General features: G+C 40.6%; 1 protein-coding gene and 1 long non-coding RNA gene across 2 annotated transcripts; one reads left to right on the top strand and one right to left on the bottom strand.

The window, feature by feature from the left end:
- The first annotated feature begins 1,828 nt into the window (after window positions 1-1,828).
- On the top strand, window positions 1,829-3,957 carry LOC136687252 (uncharacterized). The gene is made up of 3 exons (XR_010800429.1): window positions 1,829-2,384; window positions 2,717-2,767; window positions 3,500-3,957. It is a non-coding gene; the product is annotated as an uncharacterized lncRNA (long non-coding RNA).
- Window positions 3,832-8,202, bottom strand: h3f3c (H3 histone, family 3C). The gene is made up of 4 exons (XM_066661582.1): window positions 8,072-8,202; window positions 6,912-7,053; window positions 6,252-6,405; window positions 3,832-5,533 (listed from the first exon to the last, which is right to left on the bottom strand). Exons 2-4 carry the CDS (start codon window positions 7,037-7,039, stop codon window positions 5,405-5,407), a joined length of 411 nt encoding a protein of 136 aa, XP_066517679.1. The 5' UTR covers window positions 7,040-7,053; window positions 8,072-8,202; the 3' UTR covers window positions 3,832-5,404.
- Between the last annotated feature and the right edge of the window lie 8,141 nt (window positions 8,203-16,343).

Below are 16,343 nucleotides of genomic sequence, written 5' to 3'. Positions count from 1 at the left end.
GACCCTGAACTGGATAAACGGTTACAGACAATGAATTAATTAATGAATGAGTTTATATTGTGGCTGAAGGCGAGGTCAACCCGCAGAGGTCAGAACCATGGCACCAGCTCTACCCTCACACGCTGAGAACCAGTAAGACCCACAGAACTTGCAGAACCAGACCAGCACTTCCACATTGTTCATTCCATTTGTTGTGGAATAAAACCCATTTTTAACTTTTTATGACCTCCAAAGTAAATGAAATGATGATCCAAAACAGCTGCACAGGAGCCTAAAGTTAACCGTGTGTGTGTGAGTGAATGTGCACAGGTGTGATTGTGTGACTGGGTGAGTGTGTGATGTAAATCTGTTGCTGATATATGATCAACTATGAAGCTCTAAGAGTGTTGTCTATGATTCACGGCATATCATCCATCACCAGTACCACATCACCACACTGTTTTTATGGCCAAAACTGTTACATCAGCAAATAGTGAGGGACAAACTCCATATAAATTCACTGCTGTAGCTTTAGTGCTCTCCTAAATGTTTACAAGTGAAAACATCTGCTCTGGCTCCTTAAAAAAGTGGATGGATCTGGGCAAGTCTGGACAGGCCAGAGAAGTCTGGGAGCTCTGTGTGCATTCATTGGTTGAGAGCTGGGGGCAGAACTTCAAAAAAATGTTTAAAAGGTGTAGAACCCACTCTTGTTTAGTTTAAGGTACTGACGACTACTTCAGCTCTCTATAATGACTCTGAGGCTGGGGCTTATCTCTCGGATTACGCTGCTGTTTTTGGTGGTCGACTGTAGCTGGACGTTGTCCTGTATGCCCTGCTCCTGGGTAACATGCTCAGAGACGCTGCAGTGTTCAGGGGGGAAGGTGCTGGAGCCCTGTCACTGTTGTTATGAATGTGCTAAACTAAAAGATGAGGTTTGTGGGGGTCCATTTGATACCTCTGGGATGTGTGACAAGGGGCTGCAGTGTGTGAGGAGGGGGCACTACTTCAACAGTGAGGGATTGTGTAAAGGTCAGTATGGGCAACATCTTTCCAAATGTCTTTGATATTTTAGCCAGTTGCTAAGCTAAATACCAATTACATAATAACACCACACTGAGAGGGTGAAATCCAGAAATTGCTTTCTACAAACTGTTGCTAGCAGTATTATTGGAGCTCAACACACTTGGAGTCAAACAATAACTAGCTTTTTGTCTAATATTACCCAAGTTGTTCATATTTGCTAGGATCACACTATGTGATGGTTACAGGTGGCTATGTCATCACTAGGGTTCAATACATGATCTCCTGGAATCTGAGTCAGACAGGCTTCCACATTTCTGCCACTTTAAAAATTGTAACCATCCATCCATTCATCCGTCCATCCATTATCTACCGCTTATCCGGGTCCGGGTCGCGGGGGAAGCAGTCGGAGCAAAGAAACCCAGACCTTCCTCTCCCCAGCCACTGCTTTCAGCTCCTCCGGGGGTATACCGAGGCGTTCCCAGGCCAGTCGAGACATGTAGTCTCTCCAGCGTGTTCTTGGTCTGCCCCGGGGCCTCCTCCCCGTTGGACATGCCCGGAACACCTCACCAGGGAGGCATCCAGGAGGCATCCGGACCAGATGCCCGAACCACCTCAACTGGCTCATCTCGACGTGGAGGAGCAGCGGCTCCACTCCAAGTCTCTCCCGGATGTCCGAGCTCCTAACCCTGTCTCTAAGGGAGAGTCCAGACACCCTGCGGAGAAATTTTTTTTTAACCAGTTCACATTATTATTCATTTATTCATTATCTGTAACTGCTTATCCAATTCTTTTTTTTTTTGGTCACGTTGTCCGCTTTAATGGGCGGCACGGTGACGCAGCAGGTGGTGTCACATTCACACAGCTCCAGGGGCCTGTAGGTTGTGGGTTCGATTCCCGCTCCGGGTGACTGTCTGTGAGGAGTTGGTGTGTTTCTTCCTGTGTCCGTGTGGGTTTCCTCCGGGTGCTCCGGTTTCCTCCCACAGTCCGAAAACACACGTTGGTAGGTGGATTGGTGACTCAAAAGTGTCCATAGGTGTGAGTGAATGTGTGTGTGTCTGTGTTGCCCTGTGAAGGGCTGGCGCCCCCTCCAGGGTGTATTCCCGCCTTGCGCCCAATGATTCCAGGTAGGCTCTAGTTACAGATAATGAATGAATGTCCACTTTACAATTTAATCTCAGAATAATCCACAACTGTGTGCTAAGTTGCTAAGTGTATCCCAAAATTGTGTCCAAGTGTCCAAATCTTTGGAAACAATTACAATTTTACAATTACAGATGTTCTTTACATGTTTTCTCTGTTCTATTTTTCATGAAAATTACAACTGGCCCTTGGTCAAATACAATGCAATCCCATCAAATGGACTCCAAATCCAGAAAAGACAGGTATGTGTGTGTGTGTGTGTGTATATGTGTATATACTAAGTTTAGCTCACATGCAGGAGACCAATATTTGTTTATACACTCATACTGTGGAGACGTGTTCCTTGTCGAGACTAAGGTCCCCAAAATGTAAGGCTCATGTTTTAAGTTTAGGAATAAGGTTAGGGTTAAGTTAAGAATTAGGTTTAGGCAACCATAAGGTTAGGATAATTATCTACTAAATTAATGGAAGTCAATGAGTAAAAAACATTTGTGTTTTTTGTGTTTTTTTTTTTAAATGCTTTTGAACTTTTCTAAAAGCATAATAAGGCTAATATTTGTTTTCTTGTTTTCAGAAACCACAACACAAAGCCCTAAAACAACTACTTCCAATATAGCACATCTAGGTAGGTCATCAAATGTAATTATAATATCCACCTTATTAAATTCTAAACTTATCTAAACACATTAAACACCAAATGTGATTTGTGTGGTTTATTCTAACAACAGTACGTTAATTTGAACTTGGGGAAACATTTTTTATTTCTGCGTTTGCCTTCTATTCAATTTTTATTCAGCTTCCCCTGGCCATACTCATTGACTAATCAGATTTGCCTCTGATGTTGCCAAGCCAGCCAATTGTTCATTCATTCATTCATTATCTGTAACCGCTTATTCAGTTCAGGGTCACGGTGGGTCCAGACCCTACCTGGAATCATTGGGCGCAAGGCAGGTATACATCCTGGAGGGGGCGCCAGTCCTTCACAGGGCAACACAGACACACACATTCACTCACACCCTCACAACTACGGACAATTTTGAGTCGCCAATCCCCCTACAAACGTGTTTTTTAGACTGTGGGAGGAAACCCACTCTGACACAGGGAGTTGTGTGACACTACCTGCTGCGCCACTGTGCCGCCCCCAGCCAAATGTTCATGTGCCTTATTGTATGTGTCTCAGCACCTGGTGCCTTCTGATGTAACTGCACGGAAATTGAATACAGCTTATTTTTGAACCTATTGTTTCTGTGGATAAGAGCCTCTGCCAAATTGTGCAAATGTAAATGTACTAGTTTGGAGGTACAATGCTTGATGTGAGAGAGTAATTCTTATTTTTGTGTACTTGTGTTTTCTGCAGAGTTCCTGGAGTGGCTGAAAGCGAATAACCTGCTCAGGAGGTGGCAAGGACACTGAAGAGTTGAAGACATTAACACCCTACATTAACAAATATCATTCTTTTCTTCAGCAGTGGGAGTAATACTGAGGATCCTGGGTGTAATATGGATTTTATGTGTTACTCCATATTTAAATAACTGAATATATCCACTTTATCTTTACACTGATTCTGGTCTTTTGTTATGTTCCAGAAAATACAAAATCTTATATATATATATATATGTTTAGGTTTAATGTTTTCTGTACAATGTGTGTGTGTGTTAGTAAAACAAAAAAGAAGCAGTGAGAAAAACATTGTGTAACATCTATTTATTACCACCATAGTATGAGAAATTTGGAAAATACAAAGATCAGCTTATTTAGATTTCTGAATAAGAAAAATCAAACAGAAACATGAGGTTATACTGTGTATCACAACAAGAGCGAGAAAAAGAGAAGAGCGAAAAAGGTCTACACAAATAGAGTGAAACACTCAAAAAAATTAAATGCGACAATTTTTTGCTACAATTCGTGACAGATGCCGATCTGTGGAAGAAAGTAAATGTAAGAGAGAGAGAGAGAGAGAGAGAGAGGAAGAGGAGGGATGTCTGAAGAACAGTGAGAGTGAATGAGAGGCTGGTTTAAAGCGCCCCCCTGTGGCTGCCTGAAGTTATAACAGGAGGAGCAGGATCGGCATTCACTATGATTTAAAAAAAATTATAAGAAAAACAAAAACAAAAAGACAATTTCAAATTCAAATCTTCTGCAATTTTGCTCTTTTTTTCTTCTAACAGTGGTAAAACAATTTATGTTTATGCATCATAGAAAAAAAAGACACCATATCAACAATAATAGTAATCATCAATATTATAACAACTTTTAACCAATAGATGCTGGTTTGCAGTTGAATACGATTCTGCTTTGCTGATCGTAGTACTCACATGCACACACACTCAGAGGAAAATGGACCTGCATGTACACACACACTAATCTGCCAAGAGGTGGAGAGACATAGGACATGACACAACATGTAAGAACGGGTGTTAGGTTGGATAAGGGGAGGTTTACATGGTTAGATGTCTAGGAAAATAGGTACTGGTATGAGGAAGTAGGATTTGATGCTTAGGTATTAGTCTAGGTAGACAGGAACAGGTGTATAGCCACAGGTATGAAGGTATATTGACATAAGAGGTAAGTAGGTACAAATATACAGGTACAAGTACGGTGTACAGGTACAAATATATAGGCACAGGTGAGGAGGTTCAGGTTTATAGGTGTACCTATATACAGATATATGCAGGTACAATTATGAAGGTACAGATTTATTAGTAGGTTCTGGTGTATAGGTAATGATGTACAGATATGTAAGGTTATGGACTTAAAGATATAGCATTATGAAGGTACAGGTAAGTGGGGTATGTAAAGGTGGCCTGGGGCAGTTTTAGTAGCACCCTGCTGTGGAAGTTGCTGCTCCCCTTAAGCAGACTAACCCCAGAAACCACCCCTTTGCTCTCCTTGTATGTGTGCGTACATGCATGTTTGTGTGTAAACGTCTGTGAAAGACCCCAAGCTTTGCAAGGGTGGACCTCGTTTATGCTCCAACTGTTTGTACGTTTACATGTAATCAGGGTGCGTGTGCCAGAGAGTGTGTGAATTTATATTTGTGTGTGTGTGTGTGTGTGTGTGAGCAAGCAATCAGCAGCATCTGTTACATGCACATACAGGTACCCTACGCGTCAGTGAGACAGCACTAAGAGACTGAAACACATTGGCCTCCCCGTCGCTGATGCTCTAAACTCTACCAAGAAAGAGGGAGGAGACGAGTGAAGAGGGGAGACAGAGATAGAGAGAATGCGAAAAAGAAGGAAAAGGAGAAGGGAAGGAGAGCTTAGGCGCGTTCTCCACGGATGCGGCGAGCCAGTTGGATGTCTTTGGGCATGATGGTGACACGCTTGGCGTGGATGGCACACAGGTTGGTGTCCTCGAAAAGACCCACCAGGTATGCCTCGCTAGCCTCCTACAGAAACACACAAACACAATTCCGATTTTTTACACGTACTATAAAATATAACATTAAATCTGGTATCTACAAACAGTAAAATTACAGAAGAGCATTTAAATTGGTCCATTCATCATCGAACTTTCACACAGCACTGCTTAATATAGACAAGTTACTACAGATGAAATTAGCAACCAAACTCAATATAGTATTAAAACCTGTCTCGCTCTAAATCTCAATTTATACTTCTGCGTTGCCCCTACGCCGTAGGCAAAGCGTCGACGGAAACCTACTGTGTAGCCTGACGCGCACCTCTCCAAAATTTTAACTACTTGTACTGTCAACAATGACAGCAACGACAGATCCTCCACATACAGAGGCGCAGACAGCAGCACATTCATAGCGAGAAATCTCCTCAGACATGGTGTGGGCGCCATACAGACATCTTATGGAAAACGTGTCGGCTTTGTATTAGTTACCTTCATGGTACCTCATGTAAACAGCGTTGTGTCCCAAACAACGACCTACTCCCTAAATAGTGCACTTTAAAGATTTGTAAAAGTAATGCTACTGCACCACTACATTGTGTAGTGGAAGATGTTTGAGATTCAACCCTAGTGGTGTGGTGGTGTAATTGCAGAGTGACGCAGACACCAAAGCAGAAGTATAAACGCTCGCAATGGCATAGGCTCTGCATCAAGTCAGCTCAGAAGTATAAATCGGCCTTATCACACACCTGCAGAGCCCCAATGGCAGCGCTCTGGAAGCGCAGGTCAGTTTTGAAGTCCTGAGCAATCTCTCTGACCAGACGCTGGAACGGCAGCTTGCGGATCAGGAGTTCAGTTGATTTCTGGTACCGACGAATCTCACGCAGAGCCACAGTGCCGGGCCTGTACACACACAACATATGTTATAAAAACTTTTAAAATTCCCTACTGTCTTAAAATAACTCTCCATAAACACAATGTACTACAGTATATAACATTTTAGGTTCCATTTTGCATTGTGAGAATCAGTTATAATATTTAACAATGCATGCATCCTTAATTAGTTTAAAAATATATTTATTTAACTATTTTTCAAACTAAAAACTCTGCACTAATTTTACTGCCTTTGTCAAGATTCTTCTGAATTGCATACGTATACTGAAAAGGTTTGTCATTCATATAATCATTTATATGTTAAACAAACTGGTTTAAATCAGTCTACAACACACCAAGACATCTATAACCTATTATAATTAATTTTTATTAACAATAAATCAAATGATTTGTATTTGTTTACTCTGCATTACATTTCCAAACTTTACACAGTCTGTGTTTTCCTGTATGCAGGATATAAGCATAGTTTTCATGTGTGAGACAAGTAAATACCTTGTGTACTGCCATTTTTTTACCTGTAACGATGAGGTTTCTTCACTCCTCCAGTGGAGGGGGCGCTCTTGCGGGCAGCTTTAGTGGCCAGCTGTTTACGAGGAGCTTTACCTCCTGTCGATTTACGGGCAGTTTGCTTAGTACGAGCCATGATTACTCAGTCACCTGCAAGAGGCGAAGAGGAATTTTAGTGTGTGCATTTACAGCAAAATAAGATCTAGGGTAAGGTTGGTAAGTTTTTCTGGAGTTAAAACCAATCCTGGGCTAATGTTACTCAACACTGCTTGTGGATGATTTCCAATGAAAGAGACTAGGCTTAACCCCACTCTGGTATGTTACACAAGTTAATAAAAAAAATAAAAAAAACTACAACCTTATTTTTTTTAAACCTCTCTAAATATACATTGTTTTACTGTTTTTTTTTTAATGTAATGAAAGTGTATACAATTTGAGACTTTTTTTAATTAAATTAATTCTACAATATTTTATACATAGACTAATATAACCCTAGGTGACTCTGCCCCAGATGCTATTTCAGGCAACATCCTCATAGGAGAAAATGGTAAAAAGACACATCATATGAAATAAATTATATATAACCAATAAGAATTTAGCAACGGCGCCCGGCAGCCCATAAGAACGGTACGCAGAGAGTTATTGATCGCAACGACCAATGATTGAGCGAGACCTTAATATTTCAGCCAATCCGAGCTTGTTGCAACGGTCGTGTGGGCGGGTCCGCACGTGTTTGACCCCGCCCTAAACCGCAAGATTATGGCCGCAATTTTGAACAGCAACTGTAAGCGGGGAAGAGAGGAACGGAGCGGAGAGGAAACTTTAAGGAAAAAACACATGAAACACCGCGCGAAACGGCACAAAATCTTCGCCACACGAGAGCACAGAGTCTTGGGCAAAAAGGGAGGCTCATAGCCGGGTGTTCCCGCCACGAATTTGCGCCGTAAAACCGAGTAGAAAGCACGGATCACAGGGCAGAAAAATAAGTGGTGTGTGTTTTCCGTAGAGCAGAAGCTGTGTCCTCTCCGCGCTCGTTTTTCAACACGACGACGACGCGAGGGCTTAAAAGGTTTTTTTTGCTTAAAATCGCTACCGTTTCGCCTAAAAGTTAAATAAAGCGAAGGGAAAGTGTTTTAGATGTAAGTCAGCAGCGCGACTGGGCACTTACCTGCGGGGAATGTGTTTAATTTGCGGCTCTGAAACGTGCTGCTTTTTCTCGGTGGCTCTGTGTTTACTATCGACTCACACAATGGGAGCCGAGCGGCCAGCGGCAAAATGGCCGCCGCGTCAATCACTCACTCAGTAAAGGGGTGTTTCTTAACAACGCGGTTCCCTCCAACGCTCCGCTCAAACTTTTTCTCATAACTTACTTCATAACTGATATGATAAAATATGATTTTCTTAATAATAATTAAAGCATTTTTTTTTTCTGATAAATTGCTATATCACTGAACCTGATCTGTTTTATAAAATACGTTTGGGTCCCTAACGACAAATTTATTATTCGCACATTAAAATAAATAACAAGCAATGAGTCGTTAATTTAATAGAAATGTGTTAAAAAAAAAAAACTTGCAAAATCATACTTTATTTTTCATAACCTGTTTTAATAGCCACCCATTTCACTACTGCATAAAGCGGGGTTACCCAGATAACCTAAGGTCATGTTTGTACAATAGGGGAAGGATTGAGGCACATTCACAAATTCCCCAGCTTTGGGCTTAAGTTGTCTAGTTAATTAATCCTGCTTTGTGAAACAGTCCCCAAGTTTACAAAATACAAGAAAAAAATATCTTGAAATTTTCAAGAAACATATCTCATTTTTAATGTTTTTAGAAATGTGTAATTTGGAAAGGTAACTGCACACTATTCCTTGACTAAATGGTTTAGTTAAATTCAGGCATTTTTGTGTGATCTGAGAATAAATAAATCACACCACAGCATTTAACCTGAATTTGAAATATAATTTTTTTGTGTTGGCTACTAAAAACTGATCATGCAAGCTTACGTAAGTTATTCATGGGCAAATCTGTAAATACATTTCTGTGCAAGTTTACATTTTTAAATGCAAATAAAAAGAAAAATGGGTCGTTCACTTCCCACCACCATTTCCCTTGACTCTCAGACGTTATAGACATTTAACTGAGAGAAGCTGTTCCTGTTGGATGTTTTTCAGTTTATGTAAATCATTGCACGTTGTCTGATTATAGAATTGCACTCAGATAATTTAATCATGTCTGTTAAAGCAGCAGTTTGTAACTGTCAGGACACTAATGCACTATTCACTGTATTTGTCTCTGGAGTCCAGTTTGGAGCTTTTAGAATGGTCTCAGTGGACACTGGAGAGAGCTCTCAGTACTCAGTCATTGTCTAAAATGGGAAAATTGAGTTCATGACCTCATCCTCTTCTGAAGGAATGATGCTGTTAAAATGTTATTGTTACAAAGCAAACTCCAATAGGGCTCTTCGTTGTTAATTATTAGTTGTGAAACACCAGGATCTGGCTTATTACTCACTTACCTACTAATGCTCACACAATCACTCACCACAAGGGACAATGTTTTTCACATGTTCAGTCACATTTAGGGAATGCTCCACAGAGGGGTGCTATTTTGCTTTGCAACATTGACATGGTTACAATTTTATTTTATCCACAAAGCATTTGATTCATAAGAGAACCAACATTCCAAATATACGTGCTCTATATAAACGTGATGCATTTCAGTGTTTCATTTTAGAGACATTTTCCAAGACATAATTATTTGCTGTGGTGAATGGAACCAGATGTCTGAAGAAGCTGTAAGACAAAAGGTACCACTACTTTACATTTCTGTAGCTTTTTATAACTTTTCTTATCTTGTTTATTGCTTGTCGTAGTAAGCCCTTAGTCTTCCAGTAGGGATCACACTGCATTTTGGAATATTTCTGTAAGATGAAAGCATGTTCTACCTCAAAACATGGGTTCAGTTCCCTGCATGGTTAAGTACAGCACACTACGCCAGTAATAGACCTTGAATCAGACTCTGAAAAGTGCTATTACACCCCTACTTGTAGTTCTCAGTGAAGAGAGTCTGATATCTGCTGTAGTCTACATGTAAACATGGAAATTGTATATCTACATTTTAAAACAGCAGGGGGCGCCAGTGGCGTTGTATTTAATGTAAATGGTGTGTGAGGAGCAGTGTGTTAGTGGGGTAAAGGTTTGAGGACTCCCCTGTGTGTACTAAACACACACCTGATCTCCTCCATCCAAAAACAAGAGCTAGTCAGCCATGAACAACGTGATTGTTCTATTTACAGCTCAATTCCTGGATTTAATCTTTGCTTCTAAATCAGGCCAAACACAGTCATTCCAGTTACACTGTGTCCATATATTTCCTGACACTCCTCCTAATGAGTGAATTCATGTGCTTTAAGCAGCACATATTTCTGGTGTTGACATCCAGCTGCAATAACAGCTTTGTTATTCTCAGTGGAAATGCACCTGACCAATAGGATGAGACTCTATGTAGAGCTGTACATGAGCCTAAGGTCATCATACTGAAGCATTGTCCAGAGGAGAGTATAATAAATTCATCTGAAGTGAATTGATGGAACACCTTCCAATACTTTTGAGAGTAAGAAACATTGGACAGTTTCAATGCTGTTAATTGTTGTGATAACTGACCAAATATGTGAACTCAGCACCTGATTTCTGTATTCCAGGGTAGTGTGTTCATGGCGGCCTATTGGAAGTCATTGTTTATTGACTGACTTGGCATGACCTTGGGTCTTCGAAAACTCCTGTATGGATAATCAAATAAGAAAGGCATTAACCTGAAGACATTAAATTATTGCAGAGAGAGAGAGCGCAAGTGTGTTTGTTTGTGTGTATGCGAGTCACTAGGTGAGTGACCATGGACAGGCGCTTTCTTCAGTGTGTGTTCCTGCCTTGAACCCAATGTTTCCATGCAGGTTTTTGACTCGCAGCAGCACTGCTGATCAGGATGAAGCAGTTATAGAAGATGATTGAATGTTGATGATAGTAAAATAGTGATAAATGTGAAACAATTGGTTTCCTTTGGGGATTATTTTGCCTCATAATGCCTTACCTAAGCCTTTATATATTATAAAGTACAACATGAATATTTCAGATAAGCACCATATGTTACTAAAAATGAAATATTAAATCTGAGTAATATATTTGCTGCCTCATGCATATAAGACTTTTATAATTTTTAAGATAATATATATATATATATATATATATATATATATGTACACACACACACACACACATTTTTGCCAGGGCATTGTATGTGTGTGTGGCTTCTCTGTTCTCCTTACACTTAAAATCAGACAGGTGTCGTCCTTAGATGAGTCTCAGTGGGAGGACAGTTACTGTCCATATGTCCATTCAGCCGTGGTCAGGGGGAAGCTCCGGATTTGTGAGAGAACTGTGAGAAATGAGTGAGTCACCAATCACACGGCTGTGGCTAAATATATACACTCTGTGATCAGAGGTTTTTGGACTGCTCATCTAATATTTCTTCTGAAATGAAGGGGATAAATTAGGTGTTTGTCCTGCTGCAGTGAAAGTGTCCTTTTCTTATGTTTAGATGTTATACTAGACTTGGGAAAATTACATAGAGGATCTGATGGCAGCCACTGGGATTTCCTCCCAAAGATATTGGATGGAACATCGAAGAATACAGATCTACTGCTCTACAGCCTCATGCTGTAGGGCTTTATACCTTCCTTGCAAGCACTTGGAATTGGGCATGGTGATTTTTAGGCTCATGTGAAGTTGCTTCAGCTAACTAGATTTAAACCTACTCAATAACTCAGTAATATAATAGCAACTCCTAAATTGCATTATAGCAATATTTACTTTAGAATAATTAAATTGTAGACACAGTTGGGTGTGAAGCAAGACAAATGAATATATATATAAAGCATATCATTGTAATTATTGTCTAATTATTATGTGTGTTCTCCCTGTGTTTCCTCTGGGTGCCCTTGTTTCCTCCCACAGTCCAAAAAAAACACATCTGTAGGTGGACTGGCTACTCAAAAGTGTCCCTAAGTGTGAATGTGTGTCGCCCGGTTGTGCCCTGTGATTCCAGGTACGCTCCGGATCCACCACAACCCTGAAGTGAATAAGTTACAAACAATGAATGAATAAATATTATAATGATGTGTTCATTAAGAAGTTGCAGTTTATTTTGATTATTTATATTTAAAACAATTCAAGTGGAGACCTTTCCATCTTAAAGGAGCACTATATAGTATTTCTACCTTAAAATTACAGCGTCTAAATGATTGCAATGTTCCATGGAGCTGTAATTGGGAGAAAACAGCCTCTGTTGCGGCTACACCGGGCCCTCTTCTGGTTTACTGCACTAACCTACTTCTGAATCACAGGGTGGAGAACTCTCATGAGAAATGGGTAACACTTAATGGCACATAGCTCACAGGTGGATTGTTGCCTAGCTACAAGAAGAATCTGTATTCCTGGTACGGACATTATATGGCAGAGAGAACAAGGGAGAGAGAGAGAATGAGCGGTCATACAAGAGTTAATACTGGACTGAATTTACAGAGTAGAGTGAGCTGAAACAGACATGACAACACAAATTAGAGCAGTAAGAATTTGTGAGCCAGTGTTTGTAGCTGCTAACTTTCGCCGGATTAGCTCAGTTTGTGGCGTTAGACATAAAGTCAAAATAAGTCAATATTACCTACCTGTGGAGTAGGAATAGAGCAATACTTATTTCGGATTTTGCTTTTTTAACCATTGTCTAAAAATACTTCAGATGCCTCTGCCATAAGCAGTGAGAGAAAGACTAGCCTTAATGGAGCAGCTGTTATACTGACACCTAGTGGTCTGAATGTGTCAGGGACTGTGTACTAAACACTAGTGTATATATGGCTGCCCCATATGGGGAGTGATTCATTCAGGGACTACAGACCAACCTAATACTTCATCTAATGTGAAGTGCACTTTTATAGTAAAATTGAGAATGTAAACACAATATTCAATCACCTACATCAGTGTTGTTTGCTATGAGTTAATGGTAAAAACAGGAGAGTGGTTTCTCTGTGTTATATCTTTTTTATTTTTTTGCTCTGTATTGTATCCAAATATCTCTTGTGTCTTTGCATCATGAACAAACAGGCATTCCCAGTGGGAGTCTAAGCAACTTTAATAAATAAAACATACAGACACGTCTGCTGCTGGAAATCACAGCTGCATGTTATGACCCCATTATTCCACGTGCTCCATTTATTTATGTCTATTTCGATACGTAACTGAGGTCCCATGGCTGTAGATCAGGAGGCTTTCTGCTTAATCAAATGGGAGGGAATCCACAGTGTTATTGATTGTGATTTCCAGTGGGGGTATTTGTGTATGGGAGGGGGTGTTTGTGTTTGTGTGTGTGAGGTGAATTTTAAATCAGGGACATATTCCTGAGAGAAGACTGCATATTGAAAGTTTCCTTGTGTTGATCCGGTCCTATCCATTTTGCTAATAGACTGTTTTGGCTGTTTGACTGGAATATTAACTCCACTCGAAGAACTCGGATGATCCACATGCATTAGTCTTTAGCTACGGCTGAAAACCCCATTAGCGAGCACCATGCTGAATTAGCTTTGATAATAGGACACTAATACAACACACTGCTGGACTGCTGATACAGTCCACAGAGCCAGAGGAGCATGCTAACATGTGTCCCCAATATAGTAGTCGTTCTAGGAACTTTCTACATTCAGATGGAAAGTTGACAGTGTTTCTTCCCCAGCTTACCTCAGATATTACCTCAGTCTCCTCAGAGGAGACTCTGTGGGAGCTCACCGACTGGAGATGTGACAGTCTGAAAATGGGTGGAGAAAAACAAGCCCAGTAGCCCACCACAGTTGTGAGTTTAGCACTGAGGTTGGGTTAAGAGAGGAGAAAAGATGAAATCAGACAAAATACTCAGAAGACCCTTCACCCTTCACTTTGTGCTCACAGATATGAGGCTTCATTCTCTAATTATGTGTGTTTTGAGCCTCAATTCACTGGAAAATTATCTGCTGTGGTATGCTAAGCCAAGCGCCTGTTAGCCGGCCAGCTCTGCTTCTTGTAGAACCATCTTAGTTCGCTTATTTTCAAACTTTCATCTTTATCCAAAACCAGTCACTGAAATTTGCTCTCTAATAAGCGTGTGTTGGTGAGCACTGTAGGTGTGTGCTGAGATAAACTTCACTGCACAAACACTCAAAACCTTTCACTCTACTTTGGGGTTGCAGATAGACAGTGCACCCCCACACACCCTCCCCATGGTAATACCGTATACTGCAATAACATTTTGAGAAAGTATGTCGGTATGAGAGCTGCACGGTGGTTATCATACAGCTCCAGGGACCTGGAGGTTGTAGGTTCAAGTCCCGCTCCGGGTGACTGTCTGTGAGGAGTTTGGTCTGTTCTCCCTGTGTCCGCGTGGGTTTCCTACACACATTGGTAGGTGGATTGACGACTCAAAAAAATGGTTACTGTGAAGGATGTCCAGGGTGTATTCTTGCCTTGCGCCCAATGATTCCAGGTAGGACTCACCCTGGACCTACCGCGACCCTGAATTGGATAAGCAGTTACAGATAATGAATGTCTGTATGAAAATGTGAATACCGCTCATCCCTAGTAAACAGCCCTGTTCAGAATTGCTGGTTTCAGCTCCTGTTTCTTTAAATGATAATGAGCCACAAATAGCTCACTCCCAATCCAGCAGCAACATCAAGCAAGGCGCAGAGGAGCTGTTTTAGCTTGGTTCTTGTCTCTCATTTCTCATTTTTGCTTGTGTGTCTTTATTTCACCATTCTTATGTCTATTTTACAAGATTTAAACTCATCTTTGCACTCTCACAAAAACCCAGGTCCAGCACTGTGATTGGAGAGACTCAGACAAGGGGTGGGGCAATTCTAAAATCTCTGCACTTGACATTAGAAGTGGAACAAAATGGAAACAGCACATTTTATCCCATGTTTTCTGACAGCACCCAGAAAACGGACAATGTATTTTTGTTTAATCAATTTCATCAATATTAATAACTGAATAAATGTATTTAATTGAATTTAAATGCTTTACTTTTGCCCTGAAGTCCCAGCCATCATTCACTGTGACACCCTGTTAATGAGCTACCACCGTTAAATCATAAGATAAAAATGAATAAATTACTTTTTTATGTTCTTGTGCTAAATTTGAACCTCTCTCAGTTCCCATTTCTGCTGTTGACCTGATGATGTTCATACCAGCAGAGACCAGGCACTATATATAACCCGTGCTGACCATAATCTGATTAGCAGCAAGCGCTAAAGGAAACGTGTAGAGACTCTAGTTTTGGGTCAGTTGCTAATGTAACAATGCTGGCAGAGCTGGGTTTTGTTCAGAAATTGGAAAACACATTTGTATCTTCTCCTTTGGAGGTCATTCGGTGTATAGTCTATAGGTTGCTAACTGCCATGTTTAACACAAACTGGTACCTGCTAGCATGTAGAGCATTACATTTGTGTGTTTGTGCTTTTACCCATTTTCATTCTGTTAAAGAATTAAACCGCAGCATTTCCTCCATATAGTAACTGTATTTCACCCAAATATTTTTCAGATATGGATCCTGTTTAGACTCAAACTCTGAAGATGGGAGTCAGGTCAAATCTGGGTAATTTTCTCAGGCTTACACCAAGTCCTAACTGCTAGTGAGTGTTTAAGCGTAGTGTTGCATTGCATCAGAGAGCCTTTAATATGTTTAAACTAATGAATTCTATGTTCCAGGTCTTAACATATATACTACTGACCAATCAGAAAGCAGCTTGAGATCTCACATAAGATGGGCGGGTGTCCTAAGCTCTCAGAAAAAAAAATAGATACTGTAGCAGTACATTATTGTCACTAAAGGTACACACAGTGCAAATGGACCTTTAACACTACTGTTGTACCTTTAAAGTCCAGTTGTGTTTCCTAAAGGTACATTACAATCTCTTCTCCAGAAAGGAGGTGAATATATTCAAAATTTCATTATACAACTGTGTAAAATAAAATAATATAATATATGAAAGAGATGCAGGCACTACCCATGTCTCTTCTCTTGCCTGCAATTCCCAAAAATAGCCAAACCCTGTTTAGCCATAATGTCTTTATGCAGATTATCCAGAATTCAGTCCTTCTACATCAGTTTTTCCCAACCCCCCATGCCTGAAAATCATAGTGTGTGTGTGTGTGTGTGTGTGTGTGTGTGTGTATTAAGCAATAGATCGTTAAAAAGCGCAGAAACACCTGACGTGGTCAAAGTCAGCACGTCCTTACCCACAATGCCCTCTGATAATGACATTGCTGCCTTGTGATTAACTGTTTCTCAGCAGTGCCACTCATGTAGAACGAGAGAGAGGAGAGGAGAGGGGGAGGCAGAGAGAGAGAGAGAGAGAGA

This window comes from Hoplias malabaricus, chromosome 2 (genome assembly GCF_029633855.1).
Source record: "Hoplias malabaricus isolate fHopMal1 chromosome 2, fHopMal1.hap1, whole genome shotgun sequence".
Taxonomy (NCBI): Eukaryota; Metazoa; Chordata; class Actinopteri; order Characiformes; family Erythrinidae; genus Hoplias; species Hoplias malabaricus.
This window is presented reverse-complemented; position numbering and strand designations above follow the sequence as displayed.

What these genes read in the sequence shown, in the direction of transcription:
- h3f3c (XM_066661582.1), bottom strand. Translation starts at nt 7,039, where the DNA reads ATGGCTCGTACTAAGCAAACTGCCCGTAAATCGACAGGAGGTAAAGCT. An exon ending in AAGAAACCTCATCGTTACAG is followed by an intron (nt 6,406 to 6,911) that starts GTAAAAAAATGG and finishes GTGTGTGTACAG; the next exon opens with GCCCGGCACTGTGGCTCTGC. An exon ending in CTGCCATTGGGGCTCTGCAG is followed by an intron (nt 5,534 to 6,251) that starts GTGTGTGATAAG and finishes GTGTTTCTGTAG; the next exon opens with GAGGCTAGCGAGGCATACCT.